The sequence below is a fragment of the Atta cephalotes genome, assembly GCF_000143395.1.
Source record: "Atta cephalotes unplaced genomic scaffold scaffold00071, whole genome shotgun sequence".
Taxonomy (NCBI): Eukaryota; Metazoa; Arthropoda; class Insecta; order Hymenoptera; family Formicidae; genus Atta; species Atta cephalotes.
In genome coordinates this window covers 849,220-863,666 of record NW_012130135.1, presented here as the reverse complement: position 1 = coordinate 863,666, position 14,447 = coordinate 849,220, and the positions used below count along the sequence as shown (strand labels likewise).

Below are 14,447 nucleotides of genomic sequence, written 5' to 3'. Positions count from 1 at the left end.
CGTTTTCCTTTACTCACCGCGAGCATTGGACTCTCTTGTAGAATTTCGTACAGATTGTAAAACTCTGAATCTGCAAAAAAAAAAAGAAGAACAGTCCATTTCATATCCGTTAGAATTATCCATTCCAATGGAACGCTATTACGAAACCGATAGTCCTGTATACTAAACGTTATGCTTTCTCGTACTACTTTCAATTAAACAGACATATCTATCATATGCGACAAGAAATCAATTATGATTATTAATTTATTATAATATTCTTACATGAGATATAATATCAAGGATTTTGCTCTATAATAAAGCGATAGTATACGGCAAATCAAAATGTTATGTAAGAGTTAAAAAAATTTACCATAATACCAACATAATTGTTACCATAACATAATTGTTACCTTGTATGTGTATAATGATAAAAAAATTAATTATTTATCGTCATTTGTTTAAAAAAAATTGTAAAAGAATTCAATTAGAAATATCCTTAGTTTCTTATAAAATTATAGATGGAAATGACGCATAAAAATAATATAGATTGTGTGCAGCAAGCAGCGTTTTCAATGTAAACATAAAAACATAATGTATTTAAAATATATCAGAAAATCGACTATTTTTGATAACAGTCTTTTCAAGCCGGTTTTAGATCAGTTTTCATAAAGTTAAAACGATTATATCACAAAATAGAATAATTATTATTACGTATATATCCGAGCAAAATCGAACAACTTTTTCAGTTTTTAAATTTTAATTATTTATATAAAATTGCATACATATTGAAAAATTTTATACAAAATATTGATTTTCCTTTTTTTACAATCTTTTATATCTATATATTTATTATTTACTCGCCGCATTTTCCATTCTTTGATACAGATAATAGGAGAGTGGACCGCAACATAACTTTCTAGGCCAATGTTACGGTCGTGGCGCAAGTGCAATCATATCACAATGCAGACAATGTCTCCTCTTTGTGGTACGCACAAACATATTTATAAAAGTTATATTAAAAATGCATAATTTATTTTCAAAATAGCTACTGATCATTTTTATCTCTTTCAAATATAATCTATAATTATAATAGAATCTATAATTGTTTTTTATAAATATTTCGATAAGAAAATAAATAGACACACTAAGAGATAAAAATGAACCATAATTTATATTCATTTTTGGGATAATTATATATTTATAGTTGCTTTAATCATGCAAATATAGTCAATTGTATTATTAATAACAGCCATACACATTATTTGAAAATCTTTAGTTTTTTCTTAACATATTTTTTAATTATTATTACCTCATAAAATAGTAAGTGAATTTAAAAAAATATATAGTTATGTTCACTATAATTAAATACAATTGCATTTACTGAATAGAAATGTTTATTTTATTTATATTTTAATATTTTATTATATTCATACTTGAAATTATCACAATTTATAATATAATTTTTTCATGTTTGAATGAATTATCATGTATGGTTATTGTTACATTATAATTTAAATTATAATTACATAAATAAATTACATATATAATTACATATACATAAATTATTAATATAATATAAAAATTTATAATTTATAAAATTTAAAAAATGAATAGATTTTTAATAAAAATTAATAATTTTTATTAAAATTTTCCTCAAGTCGCGAAATTATTGTCGATAATAAGTTAATATTGGATAAAACATCTGATGGGCTTCATACTTTAAAGTGCAAATAATCGCGTGTGAAAATAGCAAAGTAACATTGAGTTATAGTCACGTTAAATATCATTGCTACGGGACATAGCAAATGCAACCAAACGAAATCTGAGGAAATAGGAATGTAATCATGATCTATAATAGATATCTCGAAAAAGTATATATCAAATAAATGCAGGAAATCGTGCATATATCACATTCGCAGGAAATCGTGCATATATCACGCAGCATATATATCGGAATCAAGGAACACAATAATCAGCAAAACGAGTTAAGGCAGTTATGAAAAAATGTAAAATCCAACATTCTACAGTGTTCCATTGTAGATTGTTCTAATTAAAAAATATTCCAACGAATAGTTATTTTAAAATTTTATGCATTGCATATCACATTATACAACAAGAATTTTAATTAAAATCATAATGCTGCACATTAATAATATATTTAACTCAAAGCAATTACGCAAAGCCATATTAGATTTATAATTCCTAATAAAGATTCAAATTGTTGCAGTGAGAAGACTACTATATCATTCTCTCCTTATTGTTAATTAGACATAAAATAAAGATAAAATGACGTACTCTCCAAACTCATCTTCAATCAACGATTAGTCATTTTCACGATGACACATAAGTTTCCTCAATAATAAAGTTAGTTCGTTATCATGAGGTCACTTTGCATGGGCAATGATTAATTGCGAACAATTCGCAGTAACTCCTTATTTTCGCATTTATAATTAACGCGTATTATTTTTTATCACATTCTACATATTATAAAGAGTATTTTTATAATAGGGTTATATAAATACGAATATAAATACGATATAGATACAAAAGACCAGATATTCAGTGACCAGTCCTTCAAACTTACACTTCGTGAACTGGCAGATGACCAGACAGGTAAGGCGTATTCAGAATCGGTATAATTCTTTCGAAGCAAATTCTTCGGAGTCAAGCACACGGTCAAGCGTACCGACCTTCTCCAGAAAGTTCATAAAGATTTTAAACTTTCAAGGGCGAGTTATTAGATCCCCTGATGAATCGGCCAATCCACTCGTCCCAAAAAAAATCTCTTCGAGTCATGGAATTCTCACAAAAGAATCTTCATTTCCGTTTCACTTTTTTTAAAACCTTGTACAGAAAGTACAATAAACTGACTGTCTGCTCGACAATGCGAAACTCATCGACGGATGCCGCGCACCGTAAGGAGAACACGAGTGGTCAAGCAGCCGATCAACGTAAGCAGTCGGCGATCGCCGACTTAGGTTCAAGAACGAAATGATGTGTCGGTGTGTGAAGTGAAAGAGACGCTGCGCGCGCCTCTGCTCTTTCGTTCTCATTCTCTTTTCGCCCCGAATCGGTCCATCCTCCTCCGACCCGAGCTCATGGCTTCCCCACTTTCAGCTTAAATCCATTCGTATACGTATATTCGTAGAAATCAAAGGCCACGTGATGTAAAATCTAATCATTACACGGTAATAATAATAATTGATGAGTTTGCGCGAGTGGCGAATCGTCTGCCACCTTAAAAAAATCACGAAATATCTACACACACACACACACATATATATATATATATATATATATTTATTTATTTTTTTTTCATGGTTTCCAAGGCGGCAGACGATTCGCCACTCGCGCGAATATATATATAATATATATATTGCCGATGACCAATTTCAATTATAACGGATCAACGCCTCGAAATTCATTCGAGTGGGACGATAAATTGACATGCTTTTCTCTTTGATCTCTCAAACATGTTTGTATAATCGAATCGAATATTCCATCATCTTATTTGTTTACCCACATCTTATTCATTTTCTTGGTCGACTGTTCCATCTCATTACATAGTTTATATATCTTACTTTCACTCTTATGTCATATACAAGGTTTTCTTAAAATGATTTTCTTCTGTATGCCGAAATGACCATATGCGATATGATGCAATTTTTGTTACGTAACTTTGCCATTGCAACAGCAGCATTGAATTACCTATTCTATGATAAAGACATCGAAAACTATTATATATTGTTGTTTAAAAACTAGATTATTGATAATTCTCTTTACAACAGAAAATCTTTTTTAATTCAAATTTTGAATTAAAATCTTTTTTAATTCAAAATCGATTTTGTTCTTAAAACATATCAAAAAATTATTAATTTTTTTATTAAGTTATTGAAAAAAATAAACTTTTTAAATTTTACAAAATTATGTTTTTTAATTAATCTCAGCTGGAGTTCATTAGAATTTAATTTAAAATATAATTATTTGTTTAATAATAAATTATCATTTCCTTAACATTTTTATTAAATAGAAATTAAATCTATAAATATAAAAAAATATCTACTGATGAAATGACTTCTTATTTCGGCACATTAAAATCTGTGAATACTACACTTATTTATTATAAACTACATACATTTTATAAAATCAATACACTTTATTGAATGAAAAATTTTACCGGAAATCAGTAAGTTGACATCAGCGATTACAATTGGATATGTAGGCATTGTGAAAGTGGTTCATCTCATTGAATCTGTAATTTTGCTAAACAGACTACTATCAATGTGCTACTTATCTCAATTTCTCTCTCTTCACATTGTAGTGTGCTTTCATTTATGTGTTTTGTGCAATAAATCCGCAAATTCTTAGATCTCTCTATAACTAATCAAGAGACAAAAAATTTATTGTACGACAAAAACGCATGAATGAAATAGTATATGAGATACGTAGAAGATAATAAGTCAATTATGATATTAACATAAAAGTTGTTTCAGAAATGAAAGAGCTTTCGATTTATGTTCACTAAAGCTTTTTTACTCATTCATTGTGGCGTGTATTATCTACCATATAAATGTTGAATATGTTTTTTTAACACCGTGTATATAAGATATTAGACAGGAAATTATTATAAAATTATGTATAACTATATAATTATACATAATTATATATATCTTTATTATAATTTGACATATGATTATATATGAAAAATAATTTTGCAACTGTCATTATTAATTGCAAAATGTAAGTTATTTATTAGTTTCCGCTGAATAAATTGTAGGTCAAGCATTGCGGTCAATTATGCTTGTAAAAGTGGCCTCTTTAAAGAAAGATTATATCAACTCACAATCAGGGTCAACGAGTTTTATTATTGGCCAGTAACATGTTCACATGTAATTGCGGATGAATGTCGGAATTGTTAGCGAAATTGCTTCTGCTACATCAATCCACATTGTGACTACAAAACTTTTAACTTCAATGTAAATGAAATTAATTAGAAAATTAATTTGTAACGAAAATAATGGATTTCTTTTTACTACACCTAATATATATATATATATATATATATATATATATATATATATATATAATAAACTAAAAGTCTGTTTGTTGTAATCTTATTATAAGTAATAATCTTATAATTTTCTCATTATATGAAGATATTTACGTATTGATGTTTTCTAAAATGTCATCTCTTTTACGTAACTTTTCGTCATGTCATCCGCGAATCGATCAACATGAAGCAATTCTATTGAAATAGAATGAAAGATAACAAACGCCCGATAAATATGTTACGTGATAAATAATCACAGCTTCTAACTCGACGTAATAATTTGTTTGCAATATATAATACATATTCGCTTATGCAAAGGTTGAGATTTTTTAGGTCGTCTGACCTAAAACACAAAAAATTGTACATGGAGCCACGAGAATTTCAGCAAAAGGAGAAAGTATCATGACTTCTCGACTTGGCCTTCAGTACAATCACCCGAGCGAGATGACGGTTTAGTCTTGCCTCGGCTTTCATTTCTCGAACATCTCTCATCGTGCCGGTATCGAAAACACAAATAAAAGTGAGAGTAGATAAAAGATAAGGGATAATCATAAGGGAAAGATAAGGGAGAACAATAAGGAACAAAGATAAGGAAAACAAAGTGTTTGATAAGAGATACCTTTTAAAAATAAAGAAGCGAGCAATCAAGCTTTTGTTGCATTACCGAAATATCTGGCGCGATTAAGTACACTTTCACGTGTTAAAGCCTTTCTCACAAATGTTTTCTCAATTGTGACATCGTACTTACGTGAAATTATAGTTTTGAAAAAAATGTATGATCGCACAGAACTTTCACTAAAAATATTAAAATTAAAATTAAGGAAAGTTTAATACATTCCTTTTTATCACATAAATAATTCTAATTACAAGCAAATAATTATAAACAAATCTTGTAAGCACAAAATATCGTAAGATATTATATGAATACACAATAAATAAAAGCTCTATTGATCTGAGCTAGGCTCAATAATGCTTAAATAATATTTTAATGCTTAAATAATATTTTGATATGTTTTAAATTTATATACTATAATTCTATAAATATTTCTTGACAAAATATGTCAAAGAATGTCAACATTTTTTTTATAATAAAAAATTAAAGGAAACTGTTTTTTGTGATTTTTAACATAAATATTTTTCTCTTTTAGGTAAATATAGAGAACGCTAAATAACAAAAAAAATGTTAATAACAATAGCATTTTGGCTGTTAGTTATTTTAATTTGTTTTTGGATTCTACTTGGTCCTGTTATGAGATTTCTGCGTGTTCTATGGGAAATTATTATGCAAATATACAATAAGAAAGCAATTGATTTGCGAACAAAGTTCGGCGAATGGGCAGGTAAGTCCAAAAAAAATTATATGTCTCTTAAATTTTAATTAGCTTTATAAATATTATTTAATTTATAAATATCATTTAAATTATTGAAACATCTTTGTTGATTATATATATATATATATAATTTTACTATACATTAATTGTAATATTTTATTTTATTATTTTGGATATAAGGACATTTGCAAAACAAAAAAGGCAATGAACGTTTCGCAAGAAATAACTATAAAGAAATTTTTATTAATTCCAATATAAAAATTAATTATATTTAATATTATTTTAAAAAATAAAGAAAATAGACTAATTGGAATTGGAATTGTAAATAATGTGTATATTTTTTATATAATAAAGTTTAATAATAATTAAAAATTACATTAAAAAGAAAAATTATATTGGCTAATTTTAAGCTAATTATTAGCTAAAGCTAATAAAAAAAATGTAGTCTTTTTGTTTGCATTACACTGTGCCAATAATCGCAGTTCATGAGATAATCAATTATTCCCCCATTGGAGAACAATTCCAAATCAGTTAGGAAACTGAATGACATAAATTGATTGAATGCATCTCAAAGAAACGTAGAAGATATACATACCAAAAAGATAGCAAATGCAGTGTAAGATTCAGATTACAAATAGTAGGAAAGATTAAACTGCGACTTAGAAATTAAAGTGATATCATACGAGATTATAAGATAAAATGCATACAGTAATCAAAAATTAAAATTGAAAGTTTGAAAACTAATAGAATAAATATATTAAATGTTGCGTTAGAAACTATATGTAAATATTTTAGTTTCTGGCGTGACAACGTTTGACACATTTACTCTGTCAGTTCTAAAACTTTCAATTTTAATCTTTGGTTAACTGCGCTTTTTACTCTTGTGTGATATCATTTTAATTTCTAAATTGCAGTTTAATCTTTCTTGATCTTTCACGCAACAGTAAAATACTATATATGTATATTACTTTTGTGTGATATTTTAATTTCTGACTTGTCGTTTAATTCTTCTTACTATTTATAATATGACATTTACTATCTCTTTTTGGATATACAGGATGGCCGTTAATTCTGATGGTAGATAGACTACAAAAGAGCATATATTTATATCGCTAATCTCTTTAATCTATTCTAAAAGATTAAAAGTAGCTGAAATGTTTTTCAAAAATGTAATCTTAAATTATTACGTATTAAATTTTATTATAGAAAAAGCATACTATTTATAGCGCGATTCCCATAGACCATTTTCTTAATTTTTAAATAATATTTAATTCTCTTATTTATCTTATCTTATCTATCTATTTATAAATTTTTAAATTATATTATTCTTTTAAATATGTTTTAAATTATGTTTAAAAATAAATTAAAAATAATAATAAACATTTTAGTTGTCACTGGGTCAACTGACGGTATTGGTAAAGCTTATGCTAAGGAATTAGCAGCAAGAAACATGAATCTAATATTAATCAGCAGAAACTTAGAAAAACTTAAACGCACAAAAGACGAAATATTGTTAATAAATCCAAAAATTCAGGTGAGGATTCTTGCGGCGGATTTCGCTGAAGGAGAAAATGCTTTTACCAAAATCCATTCTCTTTTGCAAGATATTTCCGTCGGTATATTAGGTAATTAAATTAATTATTATTTTGACTGTAATAATTTGGTAGCTGTAGTTCATAGTCAACATAAAAAAAATTACTAAACATCCATATATGAACTGTTTCTTTTAAGTATAAGTCTAATTTTGAAAAAAAGTTTTAACTTGTTTAAAAATAATATTAAAACAACTCTAATATAATTATTAAAAATCACTTTTTGTTTAAAATTCATTTTAATGTTATTTTAACATTATTGTGATCATTTAACGTTATTATTCTACTTGGATATATTTTGCAATTTCCAAAAATAGTTTTGTTTTCTATTGACTATGAGATCTTTTTCAATTAATGATTTTTAGTAGACTTTAGCAGACTTACGTAAATGTTTTTTTAAAGTAATATAAGTAGCATCGATGGTCAACAATTATTTTAAACCGCATATACCCAATTTTGAACAAAATTCCAATAAACTTTTTGTGCGAATAAAAGTATTCAAATGTGTAAACGACTTTAGGCTATATTATTCAATTAAATTAAGATATCATTAGTAATATTACACAATGTTATCTATATGCTGTAATGATAACTCTATTTTTTTCAAAAATTATAAATTATTAATTATAAATTATAAATTATTAACATTTGTATTTATATCAAATAGATGTAATTTGACATTCAATATTATTTTTGTATTGTTACTATTATTACAATTTATATTTTATAATTATATTTTAAAATAGTTATTTCAATTAAAATCTAAAAATCATAAAAATCATAAATTTAGTAGTCGTAAGTCAATATAAGTCAATTTTTTACAATCTATTATTTTTGAAAGTGGTATAACTTGTTGTCAACAAAAATATTGTTTTACTTAGATAAAATGCTTATAAAAATTATATATAAATATAAATATAATAAATACAATAATATAATAAAATTATGTGTCTATTGCTCGATTTATACGATACAAGTTGGTACATTTACGAGTTGATAATGCTAGCTAAAAATATCAGGTGCTAGCTTCATGTAAATAGATTGACCAATTTACAATCATGTGAATTGAGCAGTATCTAGCAAGCCAGCTATTTCAAATATTGTTGTTCTATTATCCACTGTCTTCTCTCACGTACAAATATATAAATCAGCTATTGACTCTTTATAAATATACACAAGTCAATATGAATCGGTATAGCTGTCCAAACAGTACGTAAGAGAGATCTTAATGCTCGGTTTACATGATACGTTAATTGACATATGAGTTGATAACATCAGTAGTTAAAGATCATATTCGTATAAAGGCTTCGTGTAAAGGGATTAGCCGACCATGCAAGGTTGAGTAGTCTCAAGGCCAGCTACTTTATATATTTTTGTTCTATTACTGATCTTCTTCCATGATACAGATAGATCAACTATTGGTCCTTAAAGCCTGGTTTACACAATGCGAGTTGTTAACTTGCTAATAAAATTTAAAGCTATCCGGACATTCGTACGTTTATCCAAATAAATGTGATACTTCAAATTCGGGTTATCCGGAGATTCGAATTTTCTAAGATTCGAATCTGAGATTAGAATAGTAAAAGTCGAACCCAGATCAAGTTCTCAGATTTGGTTCCAGAATCGTAGTAAACTTAGCAAATTCGCTTGGATGCGGACTAAATATATATATAAATAACTAATATTAAATATATTAAAATTATTATATTATACATATTATTTAATCTGAATGTAAAAGTGAAATACAAATATTTCTCTTATTATCCTTGTACATCTTTGTTATTATTATTTTAAGATTGAAAGTCTGTTCTAAACATTTATATTTATAAACAATATTGATTAAATCTCATAGGATGTGAGAAACACAACCTATAGAAACAAATACCTTACAAATACCTTAAACGATCTAGTTAGATTGCAATAATTTTGTGCTTGTATAATACTTGTATAATTCTGTGTGAATCTATATTTATTTTTTAATTTTATTTTTCTTCAATTATATAATCAAAATGTGAATCAAAATTCAATTTTTATTTAAAAAATAACTTACGTTAAATGTTAAAATGTTAAAATTCATTAATTCATCGATGTTTTCTTTCTTTCTGGATATGAATCTAAATCCGGAGCCAAATTCAGATTTGAGTCTGAATTTAGATCCGGATCCAAATTTAAATCCGCGGATCCGAATAATTCTGATATTCGGATTACCCGAATAATACAATTTTGAATTCTCGGATCGGAATCGATTTCGTATATCCGAATATCTAGATATTCGAATACTTAGAAGTCCTATTATATATTATTTGAGCAGTTACTAGCCATATTTATTTATACGTTCATAAAGTGTCAATAGCAGCTGGCCTATTTGCGCGTATACATATAGCCTTCAGTTACTGATGCTTAGTATTTTCCAGCAAAAGACATAAATGTAATATAATGTAACAATGATCATATTGTCTCTGTTTAACATTGATAAATAATAATAAGAATGATTTACTAGTTACACAGTGTTATCTGTGTTTCTTGCTAGGAAACATTCGCTATCATTCACTCATGTAAACCGCAAGCATAACAAGGACAGAGTACGTAACTAATCATCTAGTTTAGAAGCTATTGAATTTGGAATCATAAAGTTATAAAACTTATATTTAAAAAAAAGCCTTATATTATATATTAAATAATCATTATTGAAGAAATATAAAAAAAGCAAAGATTAAGAAAGTAACTAATAGTTATTTCTCTCTCAAATACGTTTTCACGAATGATTACTATTCGTATTATTTTATAAATAATTAAGTGAAAGATCTTTTGATCGGAAAATAAAAAGATCTCGATTCTCTCGCCAGATTTCTTTCTAAAAATAAATATAATGAGATCCTATAGCGCAACGTCAATATAAACAAGTCTATTAAAGTAAAAAACTGAATTTTTTAAAAATACTGCATACATAATTATGCATACGTAATTAACATGCATAATTTGTTATTTAAAAATACATATATGAAAGTTTAGTTCGTAATATATGCAACACAATATATATATATATATATAAGGTAAATAGTACAAAAACAAGCAATAAAGTAAATATATATATGACACAAATAAATTTTATTCAATATTATAACAAATGAACAAGCATAGACACGTTTCGAACTCACAGATTTTTTTTCAGCAATGCTTAGAAGAAATATACAAAATTGACCGTATACATAGTTGAATAAATACAAAAGTAATGAGTAATAGTACATAAATATAAAAAAAAATATTATTAAAAAGTCAAAACAGATATATCAAAAATTAAAACCCATACATAACATAATAAATAAGTATTAAAAAAAATATTATCGAAATCTTCAATGGAAAAAATCGTAAAAGATAGAAGGACATTGGAGTAATATAGTTTTAAAAAGATGTAATATAGCGTGATTTACACGAGGCGACTTTTATTCGCTAGAAGCTGCGTCTAGTGACGTCATTAATTCGCCAGCGAATTCTCTCTGCTACTATTCGCTTGAAGCAAATTTCTTAATTCGTCCGCAAATTCGCTGATGAAAGCTTCTTATACAAAAATTTTGTCGTTAGCGAATAAAAATCAAGCGCGTATAAGTCGTAGCGTTAAGTGGTCGCTAATAATCAAGCGAATAGTTGGTCACAAAGTACAAGCGGCTCGAAATATAACATTATTCTTTAATGTTTATAATCTGAATGGCCGAGACGTTTCAGAAAAATTCGTCTTTTCACGCTGACGATTTAAAAATTCTCTTTGGAGGAGTAGCAAGAAATTCGCAACAAGCCAGTGATAAGCGTCGAAAGCGGTATTCGCTATAAGAACGCGACTATGCGCTATAAGAACAAACTCACATCTAGAAGTTTTTAGTAGTGAATTCGCTATGAAGTCGCGACTAAACACGACTTCTAGCGAATAAAAGTTGCCCCGTGTAAATCACGTTTATAGAATTGGTAATAACTAGTTAATATATAGATATATATTAGGTGTACAACTTTGCTTCCGCCGTTTTTTTCCGAAATTCGAGGCTTTATTGTAAAAAACTGGTTATTTATGAAAAGTATTGTCCATCGCTGGCCACTACTTTCTCCCATCTTTCGGGTAGCGTACGAATCCCGCGTCGAAAAAACTGATCATTTTTTGAGGCTATCCACGAATCAATCCAATTTTTTACTTCTTCATAAGACCGGAAGTGCTGGTCAGCCAGGCCATGTGCCATTGATCGAAACAAGTGATAGTCAGAGAGAGCAATGTCTAGAGAATACGGCGGGTGGGATAGGACTTCCCATTTCAACGTTTCCAAGTATATTTTGATCACTTTCGCAACATGGGGCCGAGCATTGTCATGCTGCAAAATCACTTTATCGTGTCTCTCGTTGTATTGCGGCCGTTTGTCTTGCTCGGCTCAAACGCATCAATTGCATTCGATACCGATCGCCTGTGATTGTTTCAGTCGGTTTTAACAGTTCATAATACACTACGCCGAGCTGGTCCTACCAAATACAAAGCATGACCTTGGACATCAAAATCACCGTTCTTGAAGCGTTGAAACCACTCACGACACGTTCTTTCACTAATAGCGGCTTCACCATAAGTATTTGAGAGCATTCGATGAGCCTCAGCCGCAGATTTCTTCATATTGAAGCAAAAAATTAAAACCTCCCGCAAATGACGAGAATTTGGCTCGTAAACTGACATTTTCAATCGAGAATAACTTTATGATGCAGACACAAATCGACTAATATTTCTATGGGGTTATGTTGACAGATGCCCAAGTTTATTGTATGACGTCTATGATCTATTTATTTCGATCACCACTTACCGCTAAAGCCATCTATAGGAAAACGGCGGAAGCAAAGTTGTACAATACCTATACAGGATATTCCCAAAAGATGGTACCAAATTTTAGGGGTATGTAGTACTGGTTAAAATAAACCAAAAAGTAATCTTAATAAACAATACTCCGAAAATCTTTTATTTCTGAGTTAGTATTTTCTTCTGTGAAAAATAGAAAATAACTTAAATTTACAATAAATGTTCAATGTGCCCTCCGTTCATTTCAACTACAATTCGGTACGTCTCCTCATTGAAGATCGAACATGTTCAAAGATTCCGGGTTTATTCCGTATTTGTTGACAACAGTTTTCAATTCTCTGAATCAATTCCTCTATTATATCAACTAATATGGCATATATGCTGTGCCATATATAATGTGACCATGCTCTTCAAGTGTCCTCATAGATAATAAACCAACAGATTAAAATTCAGTGAGCGAGATGGCTATACAACTGAACTGCTATCCATTTTTCTTGAAAATTATTGGTAAATGGCGTCTGACATTAATGAGAAAATGGGCAGGAGCATCATGAACCACATTTATTGCTATGTTATAAAGGAATATCTCCCAAAAGTTCGAATAAATTATTTTCGAGAAAATTAAGATACACTTATCCTATTAGTCTATTAGGCAAAATGTAAGGTCCGATGGTCTCCAAAAATACCTGTCCAAACGTTTACAGAAAAATGATGCTGATGTCGTGATGCTATGACAGCATGAGGATTTTCATCTCCCTAAACATGTATGTTATGAACGTTATTGATTCCATCCTTGGTGAAGGATGCCTCATCAGTAAACAACAAAAAATATTGCACAAAAATTGTGGATCTTGATTGATCAATGAAGAAGCCATTGACAAAAAGTGATTCGTTGCAAATCAACTGGTAGAAAAGGCTGAACGTATTGGACATGATAGGGATGTAAAAGTTGATCATGTAAAATGTTTCACACAGTGTGATGACTTGATCTTTCTTGCAAGGCGATTTTTCGACAAGATGTTTCAGGATTTTCTTCAATTATGCGTAAAGTATTTTCCTCGAATGCAGGAATTCTAACAAGTCGCGGTCTACCGCAGTCAACTAAATTTGATTTGAACTGTCCGGTTCATGTAAGCGTTGATGAATTTTGCTAAACATTCTTCTATTTGACTGTTGGCCATTGGGATAAGCTACAATATGATACAAGCGTTGTATTTTCGAGCATTGCCCTTTGCTCTGCCATACATAAAACGAATATCCATCATTTCAGAATTTGTGTAAAAATTAGCCATTTTTCAGATAACATAAAAATAGACACAATCCAAAGTTGAATACAACAATCCCTGCGTAATTAGACGGTCACATATGGACATCCGTGAATGAATTGACTAAGAGATTTGGAAACAACAAATACGAAATAAACCTGGAATCTTTGACCTTCAATGACGAAACATACCGAATTGTGTATTGACATAAATCGAAGGCACATTGAACATTTATTGTAGATTAATTTATTTTTTATTTTTCACAAAAGAAAATGCTTCATAACTCAGAAATAAAAGATTTTCGGAATACTGTTCATTAAGACTTTTTGATTTATTTTAACGAGTACTACATACTTCTAAAAACTTGGTACCATCTTTTGGGAACACCCTGTATACTATATATAT

At 28.5% G+C, this 14,447-nt stretch overlaps 1 protein-coding gene across 1 annotated transcript in view; it reads left to right on the top strand.

Moving 5' to 3' along the window:
* Nucleotides 1-6,212: 6,212 nt before the first annotated feature.
* LOC105624063 (inactive hydroxysteroid dehydrogenase-like protein 1) overlaps nucleotides 6,213-14,447 on the top strand; it is a 17,599-nt gene continuing 9,364 nt past the window's right edge. The window contains exons 1-2 of the mRNA XM_012205423.1: nucleotides 6,213-6,372; nucleotides 7,752-7,988. Of these exons, the coding sequence (XP_012060813.1) occupies nucleotides 6,213-6,372; nucleotides 7,752-7,988 (397 nt within the window). The remainder of the gene's footprint in view (nucleotides 6,373-7,751; nucleotides 7,989-14,447) is intronic.